This window comes from Notolepis coatsorum (genome assembly GCF_963971535.1).
Source record: "Notolepis coatsorum genome assembly, chromosome: 17".
Classification (NCBI taxonomy): Eukaryota; Metazoa; Chordata; class Actinopteri; order Aulopiformes; family Paralepididae; genus Notolepis; species Notolepis coatsorum.
The window spans coordinates 86,720,733-86,733,730 of NC_140181.1; the positions used below are offsets into that span (position 1 = coordinate 86,720,733).

General features: G+C 44.0%; 1 protein-coding gene across 1 annotated transcript in view; it reads right to left on the minus strand.

Moving 5' to 3' along the window:
- Positions 1-12,998, minus strand: part of LOC311244125 (sterile alpha motif domain-containing protein 10-like) — a gene marked incomplete at both ends in the record, with an annotated part of 179,022 nt that overhangs the window by 62,268 nt on the left and 103,756 nt on the right. The window contains one exon of the mRNA XM_084333535.1: positions 6,997-7,165. Within this exon, the coding sequence (XP_084189661.1) occupies positions 6,997-7,165 (169 nt within the window). The remainder of the gene's footprint in view (positions 1-6,996; positions 7,166-12,998) is intronic.

Genomic DNA, 12,998 nt, shown 5'->3' on the forward strand with positions numbered 1-12,998 from the left:
CTGATGCGTACTACCCCAAACTAAATTACAGTAATTGATATATGGGTAAACCATAGAGTAATATAACATTGTGGCAACCTCGGTGCTCAGCAAGTGACGTGTTTTTCCAAGAATACCAATACTCTTGGCCATTTTTGTAGTTATGCACAACACTCCAAGCAAGAAATGCCCCCAGCATTTGTAGCTGTGAGTTCACATAGCACACGTCGTATCCCCCCAAAATGCAGTGAAGTAACACACGTTTTGTTAAACAAAAAACATTGTTATTAACCAAAAACATTCGGGGGGGGAGAGTGGGGCATAGTGTAATGTCCTGCCTGACCCCTGGACGCAGGATGAATAGCCGCAACAAATGGCTGGTTCACCATGTTGACGAGGCCTGTAGCTGGCGGGGCCAGAAGTGGCGACAACTGGAGCCTCGCTCCGGCGCTTCGCCCACATCCTGCGGCCGGTCATGGTACAGGCCGACGACATCTTCTACCAGAGATGACGCTGAGTCATAGTGTTCAGGGCCTGCTCCTCCCCACGGCTAACGCCAACGGTTAGCCTAACAGCTAACTCCAGGTTGACGGTTAGCACCAAGCTAACAGCTAGCCTCTTCACAGGCCCACCGTCGGCTCACAGCAGCAAGCTAACGACTAGCTCTGACGGGCCCACTGTTAGCTAACGGCTACTACTGAAGCTGTGTAACGTGAGGAATAGCGATGCAGGCCCGATCACTACAGACAGCCGACTGCTCTTCTTTATCCCAAGAAAAAAGGAGAGGCAACACCCGTCCCTCTCACAGAACGGTGTTACCAGAAATACAGTGGCATCGGCAGCAAGCTCCGTTTTATGCGGGCTGCCGCCGTATTGAGCACGGGGAACAAGGCGCGCAACTCCCCTTGCACACCTTCTTCCATCTCGCTCGCATCCCTCGCGGTCGGGCGGCTGCACACACTGTCTCCAATGGATAGGGAAGACGCAGCACCCTCTGCCACTCCCCGAGGGGGAGAGTGCCTTGTCTCCCTGGGCCTTCGAACAAGAAAGTTTCCATCGGATATGGAGAAGAGGCGGGGGAATCCTCGCTCTGAGCCAGCTCAGCACCGCCGCTAAGCTGTCCGCCCCCGTTGCTCACCGTCGCAAGACGGGAACGAGAGGAGGCGAAGAGTCTGCGCCTCGGCGACACACACTCTCCTCCGGATGCCGCTCAGACGCACCTGCCTGCCACAAACGTGGAGCCAGGGACGCCCCACGACGCACGGAGGAAGCCGCGACAGTGAAGCGCTGGTGGAGGTTAGAACGGTAGTTGTCTAAGTCCTCCGGTGGTGAAGACATTATCGCTTTATTTTTTCCCGAAAATCAGTGAGAGAGAAAAAAACAAAGGTACAATGTCAACGCAGCTCCTTTACTAACTAACTGCTTTAACACTAAACTTAAAGCGGTGCTATGACACGGGCTTCGTGGTGAAAGTAAGGAAGGAGCTGATACTATGGCCATGACTCCGCTTATATGGGAGCGGATGTGGGAGTGGTCAGGCAGATGGCGAGTGCGTACACGTGGTATAGATAGAATATGATTAAAGGGATAGTTCCAATAGAGAAAAGCATAAGCTATTAACTAAATATAACCCTCCTAGTGACACATACACACAGTCCTCATAATGTGCCTTATTGAAACAGAAGCAAACATACTAATGTGCCTTATTGAAACAGAAGCAAACATACTAATGTGCCTTATTGAAACAGAAGCAAACATACTAATGTGCCTTATTGAAACAGAAGCAAACATACTAATGTGCCTTATTGAAACAGAACCACACATACTAATGTGCCTTATTGAAACAGAACCACACATACTAATGTGCCTTATTGAAACAGAACCACACGTACTAATGTGCCTTATTGAAACAGAACCACACATTCTAATGTGCCTTATTGAAACAGAACAACACATACTAATGTATAAACACTTAAGGAGAGAAATCGCCTCTCACAGATTTTCACACTTCAGCCAGTTTGGGCTTGGCGTCAACAATACCCCCAGCACCTGAATAGCATTAACATAATTAAGTGCTGTCACAGTAATGCTGTCATGACTGTGAAAAGTCTACATGACAATACACACAGTCCTCTATCCCTCCTAGTTACACATACACACAGTCCTCATATCCCTCCTAGAGCTAATGATAATGTTATTATTACACTGTAGCCTACTGTACTGGAGCTATAATGGCATGAGAGACTGTTGGGTTCAGCCTATAGGTTATTCTCTATGATGATACACACTCAGACTGGCCAGGGATCAGTCATACAGGTTATTCAATTTGAAATATGAATATAGAATACTGTCTAAATCACAGGAAGGTAAATAAACAATACACACAGTCCTCTATCCCTCCTAGTTACACATACACAGTCCTCATATCCCTCCTAGTTACACATACACAGTCCTCATATCCCTCCTAGTTACACATACACATCACCAGGGTTATCAAGTGTAGATAGACAGGCAGTGAGAGCAGCTCTCCACCTTGCTATCAGAAACACTGACACCATTATCAACCTAATGTTATTATGTAGCTCTCCACCTTTCTATCTGAAACATATAGCTATCAATATAATGTTAGCTACCAACTTTAACTTACATGGCTGTGCGGCTGGCGGTTCGGCAGAAACTCTCTGTATAGTTTTATCAAATCTAGACACGGAATTGTAAGAGGTTATGATGCGGTTTAAATTTGGTTACAGTAACGTTATTTGAACGCTACTTTACACAAACATTCTAAATACACTTACCCATAAAGACGCATGAAGACAGACCCCGAAATCCACTTGAGAACAGCTGTGTAACAAAGTCCAATTATGTCAGAGGACTGGTTGATTGCATGGTTTTCTCCACATCCATGTATTTGTTAAACTTTGGGAATGGTTTGGCTCTGTGCCAAGACCAGAACACAGTTCCTATGTGACAAATATCAGCTGTCAAGGGAAACTAGAAAGGCTCTAGAAACTAGAAACACTGTTTTGATATCGCTAACAAACCCGGACAAACACAATGACAGACAGATACGCTGCACGCTCTCCAATTATAGTTATTAGCATTAGCACATTAATAGGAAACATAGTGACAGAATAGCCCTGTTTTTCAATGTGTACATAATGTAAATATCGGTCAATGACAGCAGACATCTCCCCTGACACTCAGGCTTTATGCTGGGGAACAGACAGGGAAGACATATTGTTAGAACTCTCCATAAGCAGAGCAGGCAGAGTGCTGGAGATGGGGGAGTAGTAGCCAGCCGCACCGAGGCTGTATCAACAAAGATAGTGGGTCGGCTAGGGATGGGAGTTACTATCAACAGAGAAGCCGTTGCTATGGGGAAGAGATAGAGAAAGGGTGAGAAATTTGGGTCGTAGGTGAGATGGAGATGCATTGCGTGGTTGCTATGGGCTGTCAGCCGTTGCTAAGAACTATAGTTTATAGCTGGGAGTTCTTCCGGGTTTGGGCAGACTAAGGAACGAAGTGTGGACACGTAGACAGAGACCTCAGGAGCTAGAGGGTGGGGGAAGGGAAGCTGACGCATGGCCCCACCCTCCGGTTGCCACGAGCTAGCTTCGGCTAACAGGGAAGGCTTTTTGGATAACACTAGGCCGCGACAACCACCATCGGACTAATAGCAGAAGAGATTAGGGCTGGGCGATATGACCAAAAACGTTATCGCGATAAAATTATAAAATTATTTTCATATAATTCGATATCGATAATTATCGTCGATATAATGTCTGTCAAGTTTAATTAACTTCTTATGCTGCTGCGAATGTCTCAAGTCGAGTTGATGTCGTCATCAGTCCGCGCACGTTAGCAGTTAGCCGACAAGCGGAGTATCTCATGACAATAAATATGACACTAAAATACTCTCTTCCGCCACAATATATTGAAACGAACTGTATACTCCACACTACTATAAACGTGGCCTCAGAATTCAAAACACACACATACTCGGCACGTAAATATATAAAACAGTGCCGTGCAAGCTAGTTATCCTAGCCAGCCTGTTGTATCTAAGCGGTGTATTCCATGACAATGTGCTAAATATGACACTAAAATACTCTCTTCCGCCACAATATATTGAAACGACGTCCACTGTATACCCCCACTACTATAAACGTGGCCTCAGAATTCACGCCACACACATACTCGGCACGTAAATATATAAAACATCGCCGTGCAAGCTAATTAGCCTAGCAAGCCTTGTTGTTGAGTGAGTCCTACCTCCTTCCGGGTCTACTTCGCTCTCGGCCATCTCCTTCACTGATTGGTTGTTAGCTGTTGTGCGTAAGCACGTCATCACGTAACGTTGGTTGTTGTTAGTGAGTGTGCTGAGCCGAGGCTGAACGGAGCCAAGCTTGGAAAATCGATATATCGAAACTTTGCGACCACGTTTCATGTTTATTTCGAGGAAATAATTTATCGCGATAGTTATCGTTATTAGTTTTATCGCCCAGCCCTAGAAGAGATGGTAGAATAATGAACTGTTTTTCCATCTTGTACAGAGTATGTTTATGAGAATAAACATAACATCCAGGAGAGGTATCCTGTTTCCAGTGTCTCGTTAATTCTTTTTGAGACAAATGTATCAACAGGGCAGGAGAGAGGGTATCAGTCAGTACGATAAGAAAGAGATAAACACAACGCAGAAACTTCCCGGAACCACAGGTGACGAGGTGATTACTGGCTGATATAGAGAAATCCAACAATAGGAAGGGTGATAGGAAGCATGTTAGAAACAGGTTCCAGGCACACGGGTGCTGGGCTTATTACAATGGACAATGGATGGAAATTAATTCATGCATAAAATCTGTTTGGGTAAAGCAACGACAATAGGCACACTATGGCATGTCCATGTTGTAAACAGGGGCCAGATAGCTGATTCCCTGAGGCTCTGAGCAGCGAACCTCTGTTGTGCTCAAAAGGTGTAACTTCATACTGATTCTACTGTACTTCAATGGACAATGATGGACATTAATTCAAATTATATACTTGTCGTTGACCGATTTGCTAAATATTCCAGAATTCACGTCCCTGCTGTCAGCCTATGTGCAACGTTTCATCAACTTCTGCCTTTTAATTGGTGAGATATGCTGCCGCACACACACACACACACACACACACACACACACACACACACACACACACACACACACACACACACACACACACACACACACACACACACACACACACACACACACACACACACACACACACACACACACACACACACACACACACACACACACACACACACACACACACACACACACACACACACACACACACACACACACCCCGACGGCTTCTCAGTTACAGTGGGTGACAATATTGTCACAAAGAAAGATGAAATTACATACCTATGTTCCATCCTAGAGGCAAATCTTTCCTGTGACAAAATGGCATCCAATGTAATCAAAAAAGTCAACCAATGAACTAGATTCTTGTACCAGATCTCCTCTCTGGTAAACAAGAATACCCTGAAGACTCTGGCAGGAGCACTCATTCAAGGGTACTACGACTATGCTTGCACCTCATGGTACCAAAGCACTTCAAAGGCGCTAAAAACAAGATTACAAACATCACAAAACAAACTGGTCAGACTACTACTTGACCTTACTCCTAGAGCCCACCTCACCCCTGCCTACTTTGACTACCTAGGATGGCTTAGAGTAGACGACAGAGTACAGCAACTTGCAATGGGCCTGGTCTACAAGATACACTACATGACTAAGGTACCCATGTACATGTCAAAATACTTCCCAAAGGTCAGTGAATACCACAACCACAACACCAGAGGGAGCTCCACAAATCCACCCAAAAGCTGTAAAGGAATGTGAATCACTACCCACTTTCAAAACCACTCTCAAAGAGCACCTACGGGAGACTGCAATTCAAAACTGGCCCCTGTAAATGTCCTAACCCAACCCCCACCAATGTACAGTAAATGTCCTAACCCAATAATACACGAGACCCTCTTCTTGGACCCAAGTATGGTTTTGTCGATATTCCAATGTACAGTTTTGCTTGTACAGTTGTATAGTTTCCCCCACCCCACCTACCCAACCCCCCCCCCCTCACCCCACCCAACCACCTCCAATGTACAGTTCCCCCCCCACCCCACCTACCCAACCCCCCCTCACCCCACCTACCCAACCTCCTCCAATGTACAGTTTCTACGTCAAATGTATATACTCTCTTTTTTAGACTCTTTTTGTATCACAAACAGTACTGTATTTGTAAATCTGGTATGTCATAAATGTATAGATGTAGCAGTACTGTCTATCTGTATGTCGTGTATGTCATATATGTTATGATGAATTGAAAATGGTGGACCCTGATGTAAACAAGACGAAAGTCTTTCTCTGGTCTGCATCCCCTTAACAATTGTGTGTATTGAGCTGTACTGTATTGTACCCATTCTGCAATCTATTAATAAAGTTTTCAATCAATCAATCAATCAATCAATCACACACACACACACACACACACACACACACACACACACCTACACACACACACACACACACACACACACACACACACACACACACACACACACACACACACACACACACACACACACACACACACACACACACACACACACACACAATCTCATAAACAGACTGACAGATGCAACCGATCTCATAATCTCCCCCAGGTGTTTTGCCTGGTGGAGATAATGAGGTTTCAACGCACCACCAATAATAAATAAGTGTGTGTGTGTGTGTGTGTGTGTGTGTGTGTGTGTGTGTGTGTGTGTGTGTGTGTGTGTGTGTGTGTGTGTGTGTGTGTGTGTGTGTGTGTGTGTGTGTGTGTAAGTGTGTGTGTGTGTGTGTGTGTAGGTGTGTGTGTGTGTGTGTGTGTGTGTGTGTGTGTGTGTGTGTGTGTGTGTGTGTGTGTGTGTGTGTGTGTGTGCATGTGTGCATGTACATCTGTGTCTGTGTGTGTGTGTGTTACCTGTGATGGCGTGGTGTGAGAAGGCCTCCACGTAGGTCAGGTAGTTGTGAGGACAGTGTTTCTTCAGCCACTTGCAGACGTCCTGCTGGGTCCACAGCACCACTGGCTTGGACAGGCTGGACAGCGTGGGGCTGGTGTGGTAGACAGTGAAGGCCTCTCCTGGACGCAACTGAGACACAGAGAACAGCGTGTGTGTTTAATGGTAATAGTGACTTTATTCATATGGACCTTTGCTAAAACACAAACTACAAGGTTCTGCTTCACACAAAAGAGATTAAAGATGCAAAACAGGTGTTAACATTGAAAACAACTTTGAGCCAAAACAGATCATAGCAAAAAATGATAATAATCAAAATCTAATAAATTTGATCTAAAAAATAAATAATCAAAATCAAGTTTATTGAAATAAGTCTTGAGCCTTGTACAGTATGTTGTTGAAACAAAGTATATTGTTGTTGAAACAAAGTATATTGTTTTTTAAACAGTATATTGACACAGTATATTGAAACAAAAGAAGCTGTATTAACATGTTTACAGGGTGTTTATGTGCATGTATGTGCTTGTGTGCATGTTCTTATGGGCACGTATATGCATGTGTGTCTTTCTGTGCATGTATGTGCTTCTCAGGGCCCTTTCTCACTCACCCTATTCGTTTCTATTTCGTTCCGTTCTGGCCCGTTCCGAGATCTGATGCGAACTCCCCCCCCCCCCTCTCCCCCCTCTAGTTTGCGTACACACTGCAGTCTTGTTTCGTTCCGGGTTCTGTTTACGGTTTGCCTTTTGAGCGTTTACGCTTGCCGTAGGTGATGATGTCACGTTCTAAATGTAAACACAGGAAGTGTTAACATGGCGCGGGAGACTGGATGCTGATATAAAATGAATAAATAAGCAATAAATATGAAGTTATATTTGAACCTCTGTTGTCAAGCCTTGTCAATATAACCCACCCCATTTTATCACGAATGGATGGTGTTGTAGAGTTCGCTTTTGAGCGTTTCCCAGGGTTAACGCTAAGCTAACGGTTAACGCTAGTTAGCTTAGCCTAGTCTAGTATAGCCTGTAGCACTTTCTTTTCAGCAAAGAACGTGCAATAAACAAAACGGATACATTCACTGTGTGTTCTGCCTCTTTTCTCACGAATGGAACTCTGTTGTAGAGTCCGCTTTTGAGCGTTTTGCAGGGTTAACGTTAACGCTAAGCTAACGCTAGTTAGCTTAGCCTGTCCAGCAGCTAACATTATCCCATCGTTCGTGGCAATTATATTACATGTCATTGATCTACTGGTCGACCACGACCGACTGGTTGGGCACCACTGGTCTAATAGAAATAAATGCATTCAAACAAGAAACTAATGTATAGAAAATAGCATGGCAAACAAAAATTGCCAGGCCTAATGCGAGCCAGGGAAGTGCTGTGCTTTGTAATGTGGTTTCATGTTTTCATCCACTTGTTTTTGGTTGAGGTCTGAACTCTCAAATTGTCCATAAATATCGTTTTTGTGGGTATTCTCCAGTTGTTGCTGTGTGTGGTGTTATCTGCCCAAAATTCAAGCAAGCATGACAGTAACGACGTTGTGTGTGTCACGCCCCCCGCACCCGCATGGCGCAATTCCGAGACCACCTAATCCAACTGATCCCGTTCAGCGGGGGGTGAAACGAATCAGCGCCGTTTCGCATCGCAAAAGGGGTGAGTGAGAACACTCCCCACCGTTCTCGGGAGCAGTGATTCGATCCCCAAACGTGAGTGAGAAAGGGCCTTAGTTGTCAATATTGCCTTTTCCTGATAATCACCTTGATCCCTCTAAGTTACTTAACACTTTGAGTGCCACAGACGTGTTATGTCGTCATTTCATGCCCCCCGTTGAGTGCCACCGACGCGAATTGTCGTTTGATTTTTTTATTAGCGATCTGAATTCATATTTCATCAACCGAGTTTCCCGTTGGTACAGCAGCCCCTCTATGAGCTCCGATGGGAAAATACCGCCCCCTATCGTCTATCCCTGTGTAACTGCAGGCCATTCGATTATACTGGTGGATCTGTGGAGGGGGAGCCTCCTCGCTCCACTATGCTGGCGAGGGATCTGATGAACAGGGAAGTGATCGCGAGATAGAAAGCAGCCTGGAATATATATTTACAGCAGCCAATAATCAAACAATAAACGCGATCGATATTTGGAATGGCGATCAGGAATTGGAATAATCTTTTTGGAGAACATCTGATCTAAGGTAAGGAGTCTATGTTACCAGTTTTAGGATAATCAGAGCTGTATTCACTGAGATAACAGCGTGTCCCTTATGTGTATATGTGTGTGTGTGTGTGTGTGTGTGTGTGTGTGCTGTTGAGGAAATGAGAGAATCGATTTCTCAGCTCGCTTCTATAGCGTGCATAAGTACACATATACTATCGACAATCTAGCGTTTATTTGAAAACGATTCATAAATAGGCCGACAAATGACAACGTGTCTAGTGTATTCGAGAATATTCCAATAAATGCCGTTTATGAGGGAATCTTTCTATTTTCCGGACATTTTCGAGAAAACAATAGCTTTTCGAAATGCTATAAAAAGGATATGAACTGATTAAAAAACAATCCGTTTCGACAATGTTGACTGCAAACAAGTCATTGATAAGCGACGGGCAGATTAGACACATAGCCATAATTTAAAACATAGATTATGCATTTTTAACGCTATCATTGAAGTGGATGCTGGCATCCAAGGACATTAATCAACGTTATGGCTGGGTAAGACGCCACATGGATGTTTTTCTCATTAATGTGGAATTAGTTTTGATGATGCATTCTAATGCATCCTGATGCCACAATTTACTGCACAACCCCTTCCGGTTTCCTGGCCAGCGTACTAATTAAAAAAGCGTGCAGAGGAGAATAATCAAAAAGGGGCGATGATGAGAAGCAGCTCACAGGGGACAGAGAACGTCATTACCGGCACCGCATTTCTCATTCATCACAATTATATATTAATAGAAAAATCCTAACGCTACCCTTTCGCGGCTGCCTTATTTGAAAAGGTCATCTTCGAGGTGTTAATCAACGCACAGACACTCCAGGCGGGAGGGGAAATACCCCGTAATGAGGTTCAACGTAAACCCAATTCAGACGGGGGACACTGGGCATAATAAAAAGCTCTGAGGCAGAGTAGCACAAACATTCACCATTCCTTCAATTAAAAAAGCGCGTTTTTTCACCTCTAATCTGCATTATGGAGGGAAACAGGCGAAGCCGTGGCGTCTTGGGTAGAGCCATATGAAATCCGTTTTATTTTTTTCCAAATTCCATTTTATTTTTTTTCCAAATTCCGTTTTTTCCGTTTTAATATTTCAGAATTCTGTATTTTGCTTTGTACGCTCATTTTACCATCAGAAATAGTGTCTAATAAGTGGGAATGAATAAATGTCCACAATTAAATAAGATATAACAGTCCATTTAATAGGGCTGTCTTAAATACTTCGAAGCTTTGTTCGATGGGCATGGGATTCGAATATGAAAATAAAATTCGATTATTAAAAAAAATAATAATAATTATATATATTTTTGCAAAATCAACTCTGCCTCTCTTTGTTAACTACAACAAGCAATGCTGTTTGTTATTTAAGATGAGGTCGGACTCGGCACTGACAGATTTGTGTTCATTGTGCTGCTTTTATAAAGCCTCAAATGACGGCTTACAATATTTCATGAAAGCAAAGTGTTTTGTTTGTCTAAGATTTAAAAAGGTTTCAACTTTACAGCACTGACAAAGTTGAACAAAGTGATGTACAAGTCCCACAACAATAAAAAAAAAAGTAAATTTTTTTTATTTTTATTTTTTAGTGGATTCCATTTTTATTGCTCAATTCCGCGATTCCGTCCGCGATTCCGTGATCGCGGATTCCATATGGCTCTAGTCTTGGGCAACGTCTGTATGGTCTCTCACATCTCGCTCCAAGTCTGGAAAGCAACGTGCGTTCAGAGAGCAACGTTCCTTGGTATGGTATGGTAATAATCACACCCCTAAAAGTATATATCCAGACTATATAACTGTGTCGATTGCAGCGGCTGTTCTACCTCAAACTGGATCTGAGCACCACAAGCGCGATGGATCTGCTCTACGCCGTCCTCGGTTTGACCTACAGCGTCTAACCATGCCCGCTCTACTTCAACTGGATCTGAGTGGTCTCCTCTTAACGTGCATGGGCCCGTATAGGGGCCGTCACGCACATCACGAGCACTTGCGGCACTTTGCAAGCGCCTATCGGCTCGGGGCTGCATTCTTCGCCAATCATGTAATACACTGTTCGAAAGTTTAATTTGCCGCCTTTCGAACGCCACCTCACTCGACCAATGTGCGTGCCTCGGTTCTCGAGTTACATGACGATATGTCAGGCGAGTGTCTTTTTACAAGCCGCACGTAAAATGACCATGTCTGACTGTATACGCTCTAGAACTGACCAATCACCGCTGATGGCGAAAATGATTGGTCAGCATTGCAGCCAACGAGCGTCCGCTTCCAACGAGGAGCAGTGTAACTAGTAAGAGTAGGATATGTACAGATATACAGTATATATAGTAAAGGACTATGTGCAGGTAAGTACAGACAGGTGTGGATAGATATATATGCGGTGAGAATAAATATATATGGTATATACAGCATTATTGTACGTGCTGTATAAGAACTGTTGCAATTACTTCAACAAAGGCCGCCATTGAAGCAAATTTTTTACCATAGTGAAAAGTTAGGCTTGATCCGTTTTCAGGTGTGCCTGTTTCAGCTGCAGGATATTTTCTCATTTCCCTAGAATCCCTACCTGGACATTTAATATCACGCTTGTCAATCTCCAAGTGATATAAAACTAAGAGATAATGTCTATTTCTAGGCCTGATGTGTGATTTATATCCCTGTGTTTTTTCCTAAAGTTATAGTTCATGAACAAAACCTCTAGTCCCTGTTCATTCCCAGAGCTGTTTGCCCCCAATAGGGACGCAGCGATCGAAATTCAGAGCAATTGACGTATCGCCGGTCTGACGTATCATATTCAGACGCATCTCTCTATTCTCTGTTTGTCTCCGGTAACAATAGTGTTTGTAAAGGTATGCGTGTGTTTGTGTTGTCTGTATAGACTTTCTTTTCCAGGTCAGTGCATTCTGCATCGTTCTGCTGTTGCATGAGAAGCCCTCCCTCCCTCCACTGTGTCGCCGGCCGTGGGCGGGGGGGAGTTAATATGGGCATTAATAAGGTCACAGCCAGTTTATATGGTCTGAAAACAGAGCATCTCTGTTCTCACAGGCCTCTGCTCCTCTGTGTTCTTTGACTCATTCACATATAATCCCATCAGCCGCTCTCCGACCGGGACGGCTCTTTAAAGCCACAGCTCCGGGCAAATTTTCTGTAGAATCCTATACTGCGAATATACTTGAATCTCACCTCTGTAACGCAAAACATTTATTGCGATGATACACGTCTTCCAACGTAGACTATAACGGATAGGGCATACAGACATACAGTCATACAGGCAGGGCCGATTCTAGCTTTTTGGGGGCCCTATGCGAATTGTTGTTTGGGGGCCCCTATTTTGTGAAACTACGGTGGGGGGATTCCAAACCCTTTAACACATTGGGTGCCCCGCTGTTTTCGGGCCCCATCTATGCACTGCCACGCTTTAAAAGATAAGAGTCCGTCACCTTGTTTGTAGAGCTATAACTATATTCTATATTCTAGCTATGGATACAATACTATGGTCATTTGACAGTGACTTTCTTCCTGTCAAGATGCAAAAAAGAGATAATCTTTCCATGCATACATTCGCGCGTTATACCGTGGTGAATATAAGTATGTTTTTAGATCGGCCTGGGGTAATTCCCGAAATGCTGAGGAATAGCCTCAGTGGCGGCCAGCCGATAGTGGGCGCGAGCGCCGCCCTCCCTGGTTAAAAGAGAGAAGAAGAAGAAAATATATATATATATATATTTTTTGAGCCCTAGAAATAAAATAAACATGTTTAAA